At 36.0% G+C, this 18,444-nt stretch overlaps 1 protein-coding gene across 2 annotated transcripts in view; it reads right to left on the reverse strand.

Moving 5' to 3' along the window:
- The window catches only part of CLGN (calmegin), a 32,542-nt gene extending 16,061 nt beyond the window's left edge, over positions 1–16,481 (reverse strand). Inside the window, exons 1-6 of one of the 2 annotated variants that reach the window (XM_055275967.2) lie at positions 16,350–16,460; positions 15,522–15,605; positions 7,812–7,964; positions 5,459–5,532; positions 4,743–4,801; positions 869–1,010 (exon numbers count right to left, since the gene is read on the reverse strand). In XM_055275967.2, the coding sequence (XP_055131942.1) occupies positions 869–1,010; positions 4,743–4,801; positions 5,459–5,532; positions 7,812–7,955 (419 nt within the window). In that variant the 5' untranslated portion in view covers positions 7,956–7,964; positions 15,522–15,605; positions 16,350–16,460. Of the gene's footprint in view, positions 1–868; positions 1,011–4,742; positions 4,802–5,458; positions 5,533–7,811; positions 7,965–15,521; positions 15,606–16,349 lie in introns of both variants that reach the window. The other variant, XM_055275966.1, reaches the window with a different exon arrangement.
- Between the last annotated feature and the right edge of the window lie 1,963 nt (positions 16,482–18,444).

Below are 18,444 nucleotides of genomic sequence, written 5' to 3' on the forward strand. Positions count from 1 at the left end.
GACTTCCTGGGCTTAGGTGATCCTCCCACCTCAGCCTCCAGAGTAGCTGGGACTACAGTCAGGCACCACCATGCCTGGCTAATTTAAAAAAATTTTTTGTAGAGTCGGGGTTTCGCCATGTTGCCCAGGTTGATCTTGAACTCCTGGGATCAAGCTGTCTGCCCACCTAGGCCTCCCCAAGTTCTGGGATTACACACATGAGGCACCATGCCAGGCATGGTGGGGAGGTAGAGAGGTTGAAGGAAAGGATTATCTATGAGAATGTGACCTTTAAAAGGGGTCCACGCTTGAAAGACACTGGTATTCATAAACATTTATTTTTGAAATAAATTTTCTGCCTTTGAATCTTATCACTGGTTTAATAGCAATATTTATGATTCTATTCTGAATATATTAAGTTTAATATTTGGATAACAAATAATTTTAAGAGTAAAACAAAAGTGGTGATTTTTATTATGCATTATATAGTTTATGGCAGCAGAATTGTATATATTACAGTATATATCACATAATTTTTAAATTTTTTTAAGAGAGCCAAACTATTTATTCCTCATTTAGTCAAAACAAGCACTCAGACCAAAGGAAATATACTGCTTAATAGCCCACATACAACTCCTTGAAATAAACAAATATAAATATTAGTACTAGGCCATAAGAATGGTTGATCTTTGTATAATTTTATCATTTACCTGCTTTTCATTGAAAGCATGGGTATGTTTGTGTGTATATGCACATTTGTGTTTTAACTAAGTGAAACAGAAAAGGAAGATCTAGATTTTTACATCCATTTTCAAAATACAAGCTATATTCAGAAGCCAAAGCTAATACAAAATTCAGAAAAAGTATCCAAAAACATAGCAACACTTACTGAACTATCAAGGGTTTATCAGCAAAAATGAAGGGTTTTGCTAATACAGCAGCTATTGCATGATGCTTTGCTCTAGATTTTAATACCAGTCCTCTGTCACCAGGTACCTGGTTTTCTTTCAACTCCTCAATTTCCCATCTTCCTAAAAAATAAAGCAAAGCAAATTAAACTAAAACAGAAAACACTGACCTAAGAATTATTTATCAGCAGTTGTGAACAATAATTTTTTCCCAGGAAGGCTGACTTGGGAAAAATAAAAATTTAAATCAGGAAATATCTTCAACTATATATGTATGCCTGCTCATTTATCTTTTTTTCTATCAAAGAATGATTTCATCTTCTTAACTAAAATTGTCAAAACTAATAGCAAACACTATAGTGTCTAATTAAGTCACTCTTAAAGCTGAATTAGTTTGGTTTTTCTATGAAAGAGTTTTTAATCAATGAAATTATAAAGTGTGGTTTGTCTCAATAGGGTATGTCAATATTGTATTTTTAAAATGACATACTTAAAACTGCATATGACACAAAGAGCATCCTTAACACAAAATGAGTAGTCTATTTATTTTGAAATGCACAACACTCATCAGCTACTTTTCTTACTTGCAGCAGTTATTGTAAAGATTTAAAGTTCATTTTGAAAACTGCATGCTTAATTCACACAAACCCTTCTCAGGCTACACTAATCAGCTCTCAGAACTTTTGGCCAGGAAGGCAGCATAAGCGCTAAGCTATAACAAGGCAAACTGAGTTAGGCCTTCCCTGGGTTACGATTTTCCATGTTAAGATCAGGACGTTCCTGAAATTAGATTATGGGCCACATACAATGCAAAGCTAGGTGGGCTACCTATAGCCCAAAAGTTATGTGTTAGACTTTACTCTTTCACTGGTTTTAGAATAGAAAATCAACTTATATTAATTTGTGTAAAATCTTCTGTTTTGAAAATGATAGGTATTGCCTATTCCAAGAAAATTCGATTCGGCAGAAACTAGTTATTTTCCAGTATTGTGTCAACTCAAAATATTCATTAATGAGCACTTTTGAATCACAAATGCTCTTATATCATTTTGTTTTCTTTCTAAGAAATATAATGCAAGAACCAGACACAGTCTTAGAAATCAAAGAGGGGTAATTTTTGGTCTATAATTGTACGTACATTTTTAGACTTTTAAAAATGTGTCGGTTCTTATTAAGTTTCCAAGTTTCTATTCTTTCTCCCCCAATTTGGTCATATTATATTTTTTTGAAAAAGATTAATGTACTTGGTTTTCTTTCTCTCACATTGATGGTGAATTGTATTAGCACTAACTTGTAGTTTGCCCCTCGCCCCCTATAGAGGTCTTATTTTAAGAAGTAACAAATTTATCTACAAGTCCTAGCCAGAGCAATTTGGCAAGAGAAAGAAATAAAGGACATATACATTGGAAATGAGGAAGTCAAGCTATCACTGTTTGCTAATGATATGATCGCATAACTAGAAAACCCTAAAGACTCATCCAATAGACTACTAGACTTGAAAAATGAATTCAATAAAAGTCTCAGGTTACAAAATCAACGTACACAAATCAGTAGTACTGCTACATAGCAACAACGACCAAACTGAAAATCAAATCAGGAACTCAATGACTTTTACAATAGCTGCAAAAAAAAAAAAAAAAAAAAAATCCCTAGGAATATTCTTAACGGACGTGAAAGATCTATACAAGGAGAATTACAAAACACTGCTGAAAAAAATCATAGATGACACAAAAAAATGGAAACACATCCCATGCTCATGGATTGGAAGAATCAATATCATGAAAATGATCATACTGCCCAAAGCCATCTACAGATTCAATGCGATTCCTGTCAAAATACCAACAACATTTTTCACAGAATTAGGAAAAAAATCCAAAAGTTCATATGGAACCAAAAAAGAGCCTGAATAGCCAAAGTAATCCCAAGCAAAAAGAACAAATCTGGAGGCATTACATTACCTGACTTCAAATTATACAAGGCCATATTATCAAAACAGTATAGTAGTGGTCTCAAGTAGACACACAGACCACTGGAACAGAATAGAGAACCAGAAATAAAGCAAAATACTTACAACTAACTGATCTTTGACCAAGCATACAAAAATATAAATTAGGGAAAGGACACTCTATTTAATAAATGGTACTGAGAAAACTGGCAAGCCACATGTAGAAGAATGAAACTGGATCCTTACCTGTCACCTTATACAAAAATCAACTCAAGATGGATTAAAGACTTAAACCTAAGATCTGAAACCATAAAAATTCTAGCAGATAACACCAGAAAAACTCTTCTAGACATTGGCTTAGGCAAAGAATTCATGACCAAGAACCCAAAAGCAAATGCAACAAAACCAAAAACAAACAAATGGAACCTAATTAAACTAAAAAGCTTCTGCACAGCAAAAGAAATAATCATCAGAGTAAACAGACAACCCACAGTGTGGGAGAAAATATTAATAACCTATGAATCTGACAAAGGACTAGTATCCAGAATGAGGAGACTCAAACAAATCAGCACGAAAAAAATTAATCCCATCAGAAAGTAGGCAAATGACATAAATAGACATTTCTCAAAAGAAGATATAGAAATGGCCAACGAGCATGTTTAGAAAATGTTCAACATCACTAATCATCAAGGAAATGCAAATTAAAACCACAATGAGATACTACATTATCCCTGTAAGAATGGCCATTATTAAAAAGTCAAAAAACAATTGGCATGGATGTGGTGAAAAGGGAACATTTATACACTGCTGGTGCAATGTAAATTAATACAGCCTCTATGGAAAACAGCAGGGAGGTTTATTAAAAAACTGAAAGTAGATCTACTATTTGATCCAGAAATCCCACTACTGCTTTTTCTGTGCATATGGTGGTGTCCTTTTTGGAGTAGATAAGCATATATATACATATGTATATATACACACACATATATACACACACATATGTGTATATGTGTATATATTTGTGTATACATGTATATATATGTGTATATATATGCACAGGGGATTTGCTGGGATGGCGAACACCACGCAAAGGAAGACATGCAGGTATGATCTTTATCTTACACTAAACAGAAACTATGAAAAGGAAACAGAGAGCTGACATCCAACATGCTATCTGTTTTGCTGTTGTGATGTAACTGCTTATCACAGTCTGATTGCAAGGCCACATGTTTATGAGTATGAGGTCCTCTGAGAAAGAAGAAATTATCACTATCAGTAACTGTGAGAAGAGGCTGATCTTGCATCAGCATATAACAATCAAGGAGGCTGGTTTTTAGACCACAAAGAAGAAAATATTTGGTCATACTCCACGGTAGTCCTATTAGGGAAGACAATATGATCCCTGCCTATGGGACATTTCTTTCTAGAGCTAAGGTTGAAGATAATCCTATTAGACACCCTATGATAATGGATATAGACCTGGAGATGAGGATTCCAGAAGTAGCCACATATCTTGTAGCTCTCATTAGTTATCCTCTGCTTTTTACTTGCTAGGAGAATCTTACCATAAATTATAATTTGATCTAGTGTGTCTATGCTTGAGATGAAACCATAGAGACAGCAGTAGCCTGGAAAATACTGCTTCAGGAAATGCAAAAGTCTAACAGCAGTAGAGTGAAAATTCAACTGTTCAGTTAGAAAACTAGATTAGCTGGCTTAAGAGTGAGATTTTCAGAAATAGTAAAGGGTTTTTCAGAAATATTGAAGAGGGACAAGATAAAAGACTGAACATTTTATTGTGAGGCAGGGTGGGGGACTCCAGCCAACACAATTTAACAAAAATATAATCTCAAAGGTTAGTGAACTCCAGGCCATACTGGTTATATCTAATACTTAAATAAATATTTTACCATCGTATATAGAAATTTCCTCATCCATGTCATCTTTCTTTGCTTTTGATAAGACCCATCTGTAAATAAAGTCGAACATACATATATGTCATTAACAATAAAATCAGCAATTTATAGACACAATGCATACAGAAATACAACAAAAGATCACCCAATACAGTCACTTTTCATTCAACAATAAATTCATACTTAGATGCTAAATAAGGATGCCTACACATAATCCTGAAGGGCTAGGGTTAAACCAAATTTGGAATCTATAATTTACTAGCTGTATGATCACAGGTAAGGTACAAGAAACCGAGGTTTCTTTACCTGTAAAATGCGGATTAAATATGGTAATTATCTACTTTTTTAAAGGACATCTGACACATAATAATCATTTTAATATTAACTTTTGTTTTCTCCATTATTTAGAGTAGAACAGTACTCATATTTGTGTCTGAACTTAAGTGTTAATATCTGTCCTAGAGAATAAAGAAATGTTATAAATTTCATCTTTACATTCAGAATTAGTATATTTTCTTTGAATAAGTAACTATTCAAATTAAACATTCTATCAATTACAAAAATATACTAAGTACTGATTTACATTGTCAATTAAACTACTTTAAAATTTTTTATAGATCTGTAGTAGAGGTAATTTTCATAGGCCAAAACCTAATAACTTCAAAAGAGCTAATAAATCAAAGAAAACATTCTCTTGAATGAATACTCACCCAGCCAACCTTCCACTATCAAAAGTTTCTGCAAAATATACTTCTCCTATAGGTTGAGGTGTCTTATATTTAATCTGGAAAAGAGATTTTCCAAGTCTAAAGTTATTCATTTTCACAAATGCTTCAATTAAATAATCTTCCTAGTGAAGAACATAGTATGCAATGCACATGCAGGTAATACAGATATGAGGTGACAAACTCAAATAGGATACAAAACTTTGTATCCTAGTAATGATAAGGTACAAGAAAATATAAGAAATACCATGATGAAAAAAGTACTATACGTACAAACAGTGGATACACTGACCCCTTCAAACACAGAAGGAACAAAGGGACTCTGACAAGTGACAATATTTATGGATAAAAGTCTTTGGGAGCAAAGGAAATAGCATAATGAAAAGCATGTAAGATGTAGAGCTTAGTAAGCACATAGGCTTTTAAAATTAACTCTTAAGTTTTACTGTTAAGTACCCTAAAAGATAATAATATAATTTTCCAAGATTAGGAACCCAGAGAATGAAAAGATTCTATGGAGATAGCATTGCAAAGCAATTATCAACAAAGCATTGTTTCAAGTGTTTTTGAAGTGTTAGCTGTTAGACTGGCAATAATGATGATGGTGGCAGTGGTATTGCTGATGATATAGTGGTTCCTTTAATTCTCATAATATTTCTATGGGGGAAGTATCATCAGTAACCACTTTATATATGATGAAACTGGGACAGACAAAGTAACTTGCTTACCGCTGTCCAGTTAGATAATTGTAGAACTTACACATAAAGCCAAGACTGTCAGGCTCCAAAGCTCATACATTTTTACTACATGATACAGAATTTACCAACAAAATAATTTAAAAGAGTAAAGACTGATAAACTATCAAAAGATAATTTAAACTGAGGACGAATAAATAAAAATTTGCCTAAAGTAATAGGTTAGTCTGGATCCTCTCAGAATCACCTTGTTGTGATTGTATCTGTATGATTAGTGAGATTTCTTCCATTAGGCTTTAGGGGAAAGGGTGCAGAAATACTTTTTCTATTTTCACTGTCCCTATCGCACCCTGATAGTAAAACACTTCCTGTCTGTTTAAGGGAGGAAAATCAGTACTTACACAAAATTCCACATAATTACTGACAGGGTCAAGATTCAGCTACCAAAGCTGCCAATCTTCTATGAAGTTTACTGAATTACAACTTTACTGTTCTCTATATTTTTATAGATTGACAAAATGGGCAATGGTGTCACAAGAGGCTTCCTTCTGATAGGCCACCCCTAAAATCAGTTTATTTTGCCCTTTATTTATACTTCACCCTATGTAGATTACTCATGCTATAAAATTAGAAGCATCAAAAATCATTCTTTCCCACTTCTTATCATATTCTCAAAGTATCACCAAATAAGTCGAGTGGTAGTTACCTGTCAATTTCTTTGAAGTATTAATATTAACCTTCAAAGACCCTGTAGTAACTGTATCCAAGTCAGTAATTATTAGTACTTGGAGTACTTACTTTCTGCAGATTATAGAACTAGGCTTTAAAAAAATTGTCCTTACAGAGCTTAAATTTAACAGGCGAAACATACTATTCATTTTAAACAGTGAAACAACACATTTCCAAATGAAAAATTCTTAATAAGAGGAAATGAAGTAAAGAAATCTGTAACAGCTACGTATTATTCCCTTTGACCCTTCAAACAGTAGCTGGCAGAATACAATTAATGCTTTCTCACCATCAAAAATATTTCTGATTATCACAAGGTTAGATATGACTATTCCTCAATATAAAAGCTCTTATGTATCATCAAGGTATACGAAAATCCCTGCAATTTCTCAGACTCCTGTTAATCACTACTTCAAAATACATTTAACAATGCTGAGACAGAAACACGAGTCAGGTTTACTAAATGCCCATCCTTCACCCTCACTTCCTTTTCTAATTCATCCTCCTTCTTAGCATTTTCTTTTCTCAGAGAAATAAAGACAAATATTTTACTTCTCGAAGAATTACAAATTATATGGCCTTTTATTTGAAAAGATCTAGCAATGTCAGAAATATGAATAAAAATCTTACTATTAGCTTAGTTCTCTTTAATCAGTGACAAACTCCTGTTTTGATAGTAAAAACCTCCCCAATATTCATTTGTTTAAGAAACTGTGCTAGGTGCCATGAACAAATTTCTGAATTACATGGGCACTCTAAAAAATAAAGTAATAAGATATTTAGAAAAAAAACCAATGTTTTTCTATCTATCTCTGAAATGAAGATTATTTGAACTGAAATGAATCACCAGAGGTCAATCACTTCATTGTACTACATAAAGGAATAATTTATAATTCATTTCTTAATAACCATACCTCTGAGGAAAGTTCACCTTCATTAACATCAATTTCTTCTGAATTTTCTTCAAAGTCTTCCATCTCAACATCATCATCCATAAATTCTGCATTAATTGAGATGAACAGAAGACCCAAACATAGCCAAAAGGCTTGGAAATGCATATTGATTATCTGTGAAATTAAAAGTAATTAGTGAAAATAAAACAAAGTCGTGAAAATAAGTGTTAAGTATATGTAGAAATAAATAATTTCTCCATAATAGCTCCTTTATTCTAGGATGGCTTTTAAAACAAATCACTGACAAAATTATTTAAATTATGCTTTGAGCAAGTGAAAATACAAACTTCAAATCTTGTAGGAAACAGATTCTATAGATGCAGGCCTTTGTCCAAAAACAAAGAGCCAACGGCACAAAATCTAAAGATAAAGATGATAGTAATTATCAAACACAAATAATATGTCGACCTCTTTACAAGAAAAAGTATCATGATTCCTAAATGTTCACTGAAATTGTTTTTATTATAATGTTGCTTAAGTGTATATAAACATAAAAATGGAAATTTTATAATTATAAAACCAAAATACATTTATATATAAATGCTGAGAAAAGATACAAAAAATTTTTTATCACAAATTTAATGTGGTAGTGTTTTACTAAAATCAAAGCACAGTCAAAAGATCAAACAAATATAGGGCTTATTGTAATCAGGTAGACTGCTATGGAGAAAGTTCTTTTGCATATATAATTCCTATAATTCTATGATTACATAATTACTTATATATTTATGGACAAAGACAACAAAAAAATGATGGATGCTGTCATTAATTAGAATTTGATCTCTCTAAATCACAAAAGAGGTATAACTGGGATAGGAAGTAAATGTAAAGGGATCAATTTGACACAATGAAATAGGCTTATTTCCTTAATTTCCTAGTTATTGGCACAGAAATTTGTATATCTGCAAATTGCTTATTGTGAACTCTAAAAGCTTCATTATTCTAAAAGTCTAAGAGCCTTCCATGTTACGTAGTAAAAGGCACTTTGCTTGACTTGCTATTAATCATTTTTGAGCAAAATAAAAACACATAAAATAATACTAGTAATAATGAACATTAATATAACTTTAGACCCATATCCTCTCTTTCAAATGAATGTACACTTTAGGTTCCAAATAATTAATTTGTTGAAAAAAATACATTCTAAGTGCTTTGTTTGAGCTCTGGTGTACTGGGCTGCCAAGGAAGAGTTAAGAGGAAGCCAAGCAGGCAGTGCTCTATCTGGAACTCTACCCTTAACTCAACCAGAGCACACCAGTTTTATTTGTATTCTATATTATAGTTTTTCCCGACTTTTCCTTAGAAATAGTTGCCAATGCTTCAGAAAAAAGTTCAGAAAACACTTTGTCTTGAAAGTTTGTTTCTTCTTTAAAATTCTATGATCTTATATTTACATAAAAGAACTAGCTAATTTAATCTTTGCAGCCCAGGACATGAATAGTGTAGGTACTATTCCCAATCGACAAAACAAAAACAGATATTTTTAAAGAACTGCAATTGGTTACAAGGCATTCTGTAGACAATGCAGTTGTATTGTTTTTATTTGTTCCTTTTTTTAAAAAAAAATCAGAAATACAGACTTAATACTTTCTGCGTAATGCTGCAGTATCCTATCATTCTTCAATGCTGCACCAGCTGACAACTGAGAATTAGATCATGAAGTTCACAGTATTGAAATCTGTCTCACAATGGTGCCAACATGTTATCAAGTTCCAAACAAAACTATGAGATTTGTCACATCTCATTTCTTGGAGAGAGGTATGCTATCGACAAGTCTGTACTGACACTCTGAGAGGCCAGATGCTGGTGTAATACTACAAGAAAATGAAGTAGTTAGTTTATGCATTTAAAATTGTTTTAAATCACATGGTAAAACATATTCTCATTGTTGTACAACTAATTTCCAAAACTTTCTTCACGCTCTAAAACTAAAACGCTACACACATTTAACAACTCCCCACTACCCTTCCCTCCAGCCCCTGGAAACCACCTTTCTAATATCTATCTGTATGATTTTGACTACTCTAGGTACTGCATATAAGTGGAATCATATAGTATTGGCCTTTCTGTAACTGGCTTATTTTACTTAGCATAATGCCTTCAAGCTTCATCCATGTTGTAGCATGTATCAAATTTCCCTCCTTTTTAAAGCTGGACAGTATTCCATTGTGTGTATATACCACATTTTATTTATACATTCGTCTGTCAGTGGACACTTGGGTTGCTTCCACCTGTTGGCTGTTGTGAATAATCCTACAATGAATATGGGTATACAAATAACTCTGAGACCTTGTTTTCAATTCTTTTGAGTATATACCAGTAAGTTGAATTGCTGGATCATATAATAATTTTATTTTTTTGAATCCTCATATTGTTTTCCATTGTGGCTTTACCATTTTACATTCCCACCAACAAGGCACAAGGGTTCCAATTTCTACACATCCTTGCCAACATTTGTTCAAAATTATGTTTAATAGTAGCCACTCTAATAGGTCCTAATATGGGGTAGTATCATACTGTGGTTTGATTTGCATTTCCCTGATGATTAGTGATACTGAGTATCTTTTCATGTGCTTGTTGGCTATTTATATATCTTCAAGGGAAACATGTCTATTCAGGTCCTTTGCCTATTTAAAAAATCAGGTTTTGTTTTTGTTTTGAGTTGTAGGAATTCCTACAAATTCTGGATACTGATCCCTTATCAAATATATGATTGGCAAATATTTTCTCCCATTGCATAGGTTTTTCATTGTGTTGTGTTCTTTGATGCACAGAACTTTTTAATTTTGAGTTTTCCAATTTATACATATTTTCTTTTGTTGTCTGTGCCTTAGGTGTCAAATAAAAATTACTGGCAAATTCAATGTCATGAAGCTTTCCATGTTTTCTTTTAACAGTTTTATAGTTTTCTTATGTTTAAGTCTTCAATCCATTTCGAGTTAATTTTTGTCCCTGATTTAAGGTAAGGTTACAACCTCATTCTTTTGCATGTGGATAGCCAGTTTCCCCAATATTATCTCATGAGAAGACTGTCCTTTCTCACAAAATGGTCTTGGCACTTTTATAAAAAAAATTTGAACATATATGTGGGAATTTATTTCTAGGTTCTTTATTGTATCCCATTGATATATATGTCTGTCTTTATGCCAGTCTCACACTGATTTGATTACTACAGCTTTGTAATAAGTTTTGAAACAGAGATGTGAGATTTCCAAACTTATTCTTTCCCAAGATTGTTCTGGCTATTTGGGGTCCCTTGAGATTCTATATGAATTTTACTATTCTTGCAAAAAGTGCTATTAGGATTATGATAGGGATTGCACTGAATCTATAGATTACTTTGGGTTGTGTTTCCATCTTATTAAGTCTTCCAATCCCAATGAACACAATGTCTTTCCATTGATTAATATGTTTCTTAATTTTTTCAGCAGCATTTCATAGTTTTTCATGTACAAGTATTTTACTTCCTTGATTAAATTTATTCCTAAGTATTTTATTCTTTTTGATGTTGTTATAAATGGAGTTGTTTTCTTAATTTCCTGTTCATTGTTAGTATACAGAAGTGTAACTAATTTTTGTGTGCTAATTTTTTTACCCTGCAACTTTAGTGAATTCATTTGTTTGTTTTTTGAGATGGGGTCTCACTCTGTTACCCAGGCTGGAGTGCAGTGGCACCATCATGGCTCATTGCAGCCTTGAACTCCTGGACTCAGGTGATCCTCCACTTCAGCCTCTCCAGTAGCTGGGACTACAGGCAAGCATCACCATGCCCAGCTAATGTTCTGTATTTTTCTGCCATGTTGTGCAGGCTGGTCTTAAACTCCTAGATTCAAGTGATCTGGCTACCTTGGCCTCCAGAATTGCTGGGACTATAGGTGTGAGCCACCATGCCTGGCCTTCATTTATTATTTCTAACAGATTTTTGTATTGTGTTTGTGAAATCTTTACAGTTTTGTACATACATATAAGATCATGTTATCTGCTGGGATAATTTTACTTCTTCCTTTTCAATTTGAATGTCTTTTTTCTTTCTTTTTCTTCCCTAATTTCTCTGGCTCGGGAGAAGTGGAAAAAGCAGGCATCTTTGTCTTATTCTAGATCTTAAAGGAAAAGCTTTCAGTCTTTCACCATTTAGTCTGATGTTAACTGTGGGCTTTTCATATATGGTCTTTACTATGTTGAGGTGGTTGCCTTCTATTCCTAGTGTACTGAGTGTTTTTTATTATGAAAGAGTGTTGAATCATGTCAAATGTTTTTTCTGCATGAATAAAGATGATCATGTGTTCTCCCCTCCCTACATCGTTAATGTGGCGTATTACACTGATTTTCTTATGTTGAATAGTCCTTGAATTTTAGGAATAAATCCAACATGGTCATAGTATATAACTCTTTTAATATGCTGTTGGATTTTGTTGTCAAGTATTTTGTTTAGAATTTCTGCATCAATAATCATCTGGAATATTGCTCTGTAGTTTTCTTGTAGTGTCTTTGGCTTTGATAACAGGGTTATGCTGGCTTCATAGAATGAATCTGGAAGTGTTTACTCCTCTTCAATATTTCGGAAAAATTTGAGGAGGACTGGTATTAATTCTTCTTTCAATGTTTGGTAGAACTCACCAGTGAAGCCACCTAGTCCTGGGCTTTTATCTGCTGAGAAGTTTTTGTTTACTGATTCAGTCCCCTTACCAGTTATAGGTCTGTTCAGATTTTCTACTTCTTCATGATTAATCTTGACAGGGTGTGTGTTTCTAAGAATGTATCCATTTAATCTAGATTATCCAATTTGTTGCCATACAATCCTTCAGTGTATTCTCTTATAATCCCTCTTATTTCTGTAGAATCAGATGTAATGTCCTTTCATTACCAATTTTAGTTATTTGAGTCTTCTCTCATTTTTCTTAATCTAACTAAAGGTTTGTTAATTTTTTTGTGGACCTTTTCGAAGAATTAACTCTTGATTTCACTTGTTTTCTCTCGTTTTTCTGTTTTCTATTTCGTTTCTCTCTGCTCTAATCTTTATTATTTCCCTCTTTCTTCTAACTTTTGGGTTTCATTTGCTCTTTTTCTAGTTCCTCAAGGTGTAAGATAGGTTGTTAACTTGAGATCTTTTGTTTTTCATGTAAGTGTTTAAAGCTATAAATTTCCCTTTTAACACTGCTTTCACTGTATCCCATAAGTTTTGGTATCTTTTGTTCTCATTTTCATTTGTCTCAAGATGTTTTTCTAACTTCCCTTGAGACTTCTTTGGCTCATTGTTCAAGAGTGTGCTGTTTAATTTCCACGTATTTGTGAATTTTTCTTGTTTTCCTTCTACTATTGATTTCTAGTTTTTTTCCTTTGTGTTCAGAAAACTTACTTTGTATTATTTCAATCTTTTAAAATTCATTAAGACTTGTTTTGTGATCTAATATGGTCTATCCTGGAGAATGTTCTATGTGCAGTTAAGAAAAATGTGTGTTCTGCTATTGTTGGGTACAGTGTTGTCCATATGTTTATTATGTTTGGTTGGCTTGTGGTGTTATCTATTTCTTCATTGATCTGCATGGCTGTTTTAAGTTATGCAATTTTAGTACAGCAAGAATTTGTTTATATGGTATAGGGTAGAACATTAAGTGCTAATATCACTCTCTTCCCTCCTTATAAAATAAAAGTTAGCATGCCCAAAGTTCCAAGCTTCTTATGTATTCCTCACTCCATGAGGCTTGCTGAGATCACTAAGTATCAGTTGTGCCTTCATAAGAAGGGAGGCACTAAAGAACTGCATCCTTCTGCACCAACACATATCTTTGATCTCATGTATGTTCTCTGCACTGCTTCTGTGCTAGTTCAATAACGAATTGAAGCACAAGTAACTTTATCCATGAATGAGATACCATTCTTCCCAGTCTTTGAAATCTAGATCAAGTAGTCTGGTCTACTTTAAATAATTACACCGATATCTCCTAAAAACCCTACTGGATCTCCACTACCACCCCCAAATTACAAATTATAAAGTGCAGCTCATGTGCTGGTATTGAAGTAATGCTCACTGTCACATCAAAGATAAGTACGGCACACAAAGAAAAGACAATCACAGGATATGCAATATCTGTTGTAAGGTGTGGGAGAAATTGCTGGCTGATCACAAGGGTAATTTCCTTGGCACTAGATGTGACCATTACCTGGTTCCAGCCAATAGAATGTAAATAGAAGACCTGTATGCCATTGTCAGCCCTTGCCCGTAAAAACTTCCCATAATTATGAATTATAATTCTTTATGATCTTTCCCCTTCTGGTTTGATGCAAGCAATTTTGAAAGTCATGGTTGAAAATGGCAGAATTACAAGGTAGAAAGTTGCAGAATCCCTGAATCATTACTTGGAGGAGAGCCATTTTATTAGTCAGAGTTCATCAGAGAAGCAGAATCAATAGGGTATGTGTATGTGTGTGTGTGTGTGTGTGTGTGTACATAGAGGCATACCTCATTTTACTGCACATTGATTTATTGCATTTTTCACAAATTGAAGGTTTCTGGCAACACTGCATTGAACAAGTCTACAGCTGCCATTTTTCTACCACTATGGTCCCTTTATGTTTCTGTGACACATTTTTGTAATTTTTTATTTTTTTTATTTTTTTTGAGATGGAGTCTTGCTCTGTCACCCAGGCTGGAGTGCAGGGGCACAATCTCGGCTCACTGCAACCTCTGCCTCCCGGGTTCAAGCGATTCTCCTGTCTCAGCCTCCCGAATAGCTGGAATTACAGGCACGCGCCACTATGCCTGGCTAATTTTTGTATTTTTAGTACAGACGGGGTTTCACCATATTGGTCAGGCTGGTCTCCAACTCCTAACTTCAGGTGATCTGCCCGCCTTGGCCTCCCAAAGTGCTGGGATTACAAGCGTGAGCCACCACGCCCGGCCTTCTTTCACTCTCAACACATCTATTTAACACACTTTTGTACTTGCTGTTTCTTATAACTGCGATGCCTTTCTGCTGTTATTCAGTTTTAATGGCTGACTGAGGATGGGACCAACACTGGTATATCCCAGAAGTGGTGTTTGACAATCACCTATTACTTAAAGTTTTAGTTGTTATGTGGCTTCAGGAATGCAATGTAGAATGATATAATAAAAAGTACAATGAACATGGCACCATCGCACCAAGTTTCTAGTTTTATTATTAAAAAGACAAGTGATTAAAACTGCTCTGGGCCTGTTTTCTCATTTGCGACGTGAACTAGACAATCCAAAGATTCTTTAAAGTTCATCATTCTAGTTTTCTATTTAAAAACACCAATATTTATTAGGTACTTAAAAAGTACTACAGCTAACTTACAACACTGTTCAATTTCTAGACAGATGTATCAACATACTTCCATCATTTACACACAATACCTTATCAACTAGCTAAGACAGAGTACAGAATATCTTGTTCTGAGGATTTGGGGATGAGATCTAAATGTGACTGGAAGATCAAACCAGTTAAGACGTGAAGGCAAAACTCCAAACTGAAAAGAGGTCAAACTTACAATGACCCAAAGGAGGGCTACCTCGAGTGATGTCGACATTTGTAAAGCAAGCAAAATCATCAGATGAGATCGGGATTTTGCCTGCTTTTAAGCAACAAAAAGTTTCTACGTTAATGAACCCTTTTCTAATTTGAGACTTCTTCCCGTGGCCACGTTATTTACCTTTTCTCTCCTAGTCCTGAGCTTTGGTTGCCACTTGCTTTTAACTCCCAAGCAAACACCTCCTCGTTGTTGCTTGGGCAGATGCTATAAATAAAATCAGCGAAAGTGTCTGATTGATGGTAAACAGGCCTGGGGCGATAATGAGTCTAGTAATTAGGGCCTCTCTGGATTCAACCAGCCCTTTCGCCCACCCCCAGGCGGCGCACACTGGGCTCCGCGCGGGTATCCAGGGAGCGGCCGACAGTCCCTGGTCCCACCGCCGTGAGGTGGGGTCCCTTCGCTTCCACAGATGGAGACTGAGACAGCCGAGCCTATTTGATCTCGTTTGGGTTTCTGTAAGGAGCAGTCAGCAGAGTGAGCAGCGTCCGGACGCCCCCCGGGCCCCCTCCACAACCCTTGGGAGAGCGCCCCGGGGCTCGAGCGTGGAACGGGGCTGCAATGGCAACCGCTGGAATAACGGCCTCGGCTCCCGGTGGCTCAAGCCCGCAGGGGAGGCCGGCCGGGCTAGGCACCTAGCTGTCCCCTCGCCCGTCCGCCCCTGCCCGGGCGCAGCAGGTGGATGCGGCGGTGCTGGAGACACAAAGGGACCCAGGTGGCACCGACCCCCTGCGTCCACCCACGGGGCCGCCAGAGCCGAGTCAAGACCCTAGCTCGCTGCAGCCCCATCGCCAGACTCAACATCCACTATCACCTGGCCACGACTGGTTCAGCCCTCTGGCGGCAAAATAACGGGGTGCCTGGGGGAAGCGGCAACGACTCCGCTTCCTCACCCCAATCTGCGCGCAAAGGGCAGCGGGACAGCGGGAACGCGGCCTGCTGCTCACGCACCTCTCTTGCGGTCTGTTTTCGGCAGTGGCAGCTCAGATGTCCGAGTCCCTGCCACTTGCTCCCCGCGTCTCTTCAGACCAATCCGGCCGGCGGCCGCACAGCAGCGACTACTAACCGCGCATGCGCGTGCGGCGGTGGGCGGGAGGCGGAGGCTGCCAGAGGCGCGTGCTGCGCGCTCCTGCTCTGAGGGGCTCAACCGCCTCCAGGGGGAGCCGCACATGGAGCCTGTGCCGCCGCCGGCCGGTTGTGGCTTGGACCCCGCTGCCGGGTTAGCCCAGGAGGAATTCCCCCTGCAAGTCCGAAGACTTTTTCTCCTCTGAGCGCCCGCCCTCTCTGCAGACCGTGCTACCTCCTGTTGCGCAATGATTGGGTCCTGAATTTTATGTAAATCATATTTATGAACAACGTCCAGTAATAAGTGCAGCAAGATTAGGGCTCTAGGCTTTCTCTAGAGTTCTAGATGTTAACAGATCTGCGGTCATGGTGATTAATAAGGAGCTTTCCTGTCTGGTGTGTGTATATGACAAATACAGATATGTTAAGTGTTAATAAATACATTGTACATAAAACAATATGTTCTTTTTCTCTCGAACAACACTATTAATAAGAGCTGCTAACATTTATTGTGTTCATTGTGCTCTAAGGGGCTTACCTTCATTGTTTAACCTTCATGGAAACCCAGGCGATGAAACTGATGACAACTTGCTCGAAGTTACACAACCCGTAAATAGTGGAAACAGGATGTAAATCAGGCCTGTCTCTCCCAGAGCCTGTAGTTTCAAACACATTGAAATAAAACTACAGCATAAACGTAGTGTTCAATCACAAGCTGCTTTGCCTTTTATATACTGGATCATTCAGCTTTTACTACTTAATATTTTATAGTAAATCTTGACTTTGAACTTGGTATAATAATTTAATTTTATTGGAAGATTAATTAACAACATTTAATTGACTTGTGAGTCTAACACCCTTATTGAAGAGTTTCAATCTTAAGGGTTTGGTGGCATTCCATGCACAACGTATCATTATTGGCTAGGGGTCAAGATCACTGAGTTTTTTTCACATTGCTTCACTAATTAAGACCAGCATTTCTAAACTTTTGACTTTGTCACCTCTGGGAAAGTGTTTGGATAGTGTTAAAATTTACTGGTTAAAAAGACATTTTATTTGAGATACTTTGTAACAACATTATCCCCTTTCTTTCTTTCTTCCATCCTTCTGACTTCTATTATTCAACATACTTCTGTGGCCCGTAACAAATACACTTGAACTGCTAGAGAGGGATTTTTTAAAGGATCCATTCAAAGTTTGCAATGAAGAAGCTGAAAACTAAAAATGTAAGAATGGTGAATTTTTGCAAGATTTAGTAGTATCTTCTTGGTCACATAGTACTCAAAACCTTGAGAATATTTTTTTACTCTTTGGCTGCTACATTCACTGCCTCCATAAATTAAACTCTATCTCCATAAAATCATCTAAAAGAGGTCCTCACCCCCTTCGGTCCCTGTGCTATTTCTCTAGTTTAGATTCTCACTCCTTTAGAAACTGTTGCTTAGAGTTGCCTAACTAGTTGCTCCCCTTCAGAGCCTCCCACCTACACTTCATAGTTTAATCCTCAGCTCATTCAATAGTTTCCAATGACCCTACATTACCCACAGAATGAACTGTAATCTCTAACCTTGAAATTTAAGGCCTTAACATATCTCCAAAATTATATGCCACTTATTGAAAGGATGATTGAATATAATATTTATAGTTTTGTTTAATAGGCAACTTTTCATCAGAATAATACAGTGTGATAATGTCAGAGGAGAAAGAATAATCTGAAAATGAGACCAGGGATATGGCTTTTTGAGAGTGATGTAGTGTTTAATAATACAAGGGCAGGAGTTCCAGAAGGTAATGCTGAATGGTAGAGTTGTGAAGTGTTCTGACACATCCAAGTTGAAGAGAGATTTGGGAAGAGACCAAGGCGATGTAATCAAGATTGGAGGGACTACAGTAATCAGAAATCTAGAAAAACATAAAAAGCAGGAAAGGTGACATGGCATGGTGGCTCATGCATGTAATCCCAGCTCTTTGAGAGGCTGAG

This window comes from Symphalangus syndactylus, chromosome 4 (genome assembly GCF_028878055.3).
Source record: "Symphalangus syndactylus isolate Jambi chromosome 4, NHGRI_mSymSyn1-v2.1_pri, whole genome shotgun sequence".
NCBI classification, from domain to species: domain Eukaryota; kingdom Metazoa; phylum Chordata; class Mammalia; order Primates; family Hylobatidae; genus Symphalangus; species Symphalangus syndactylus.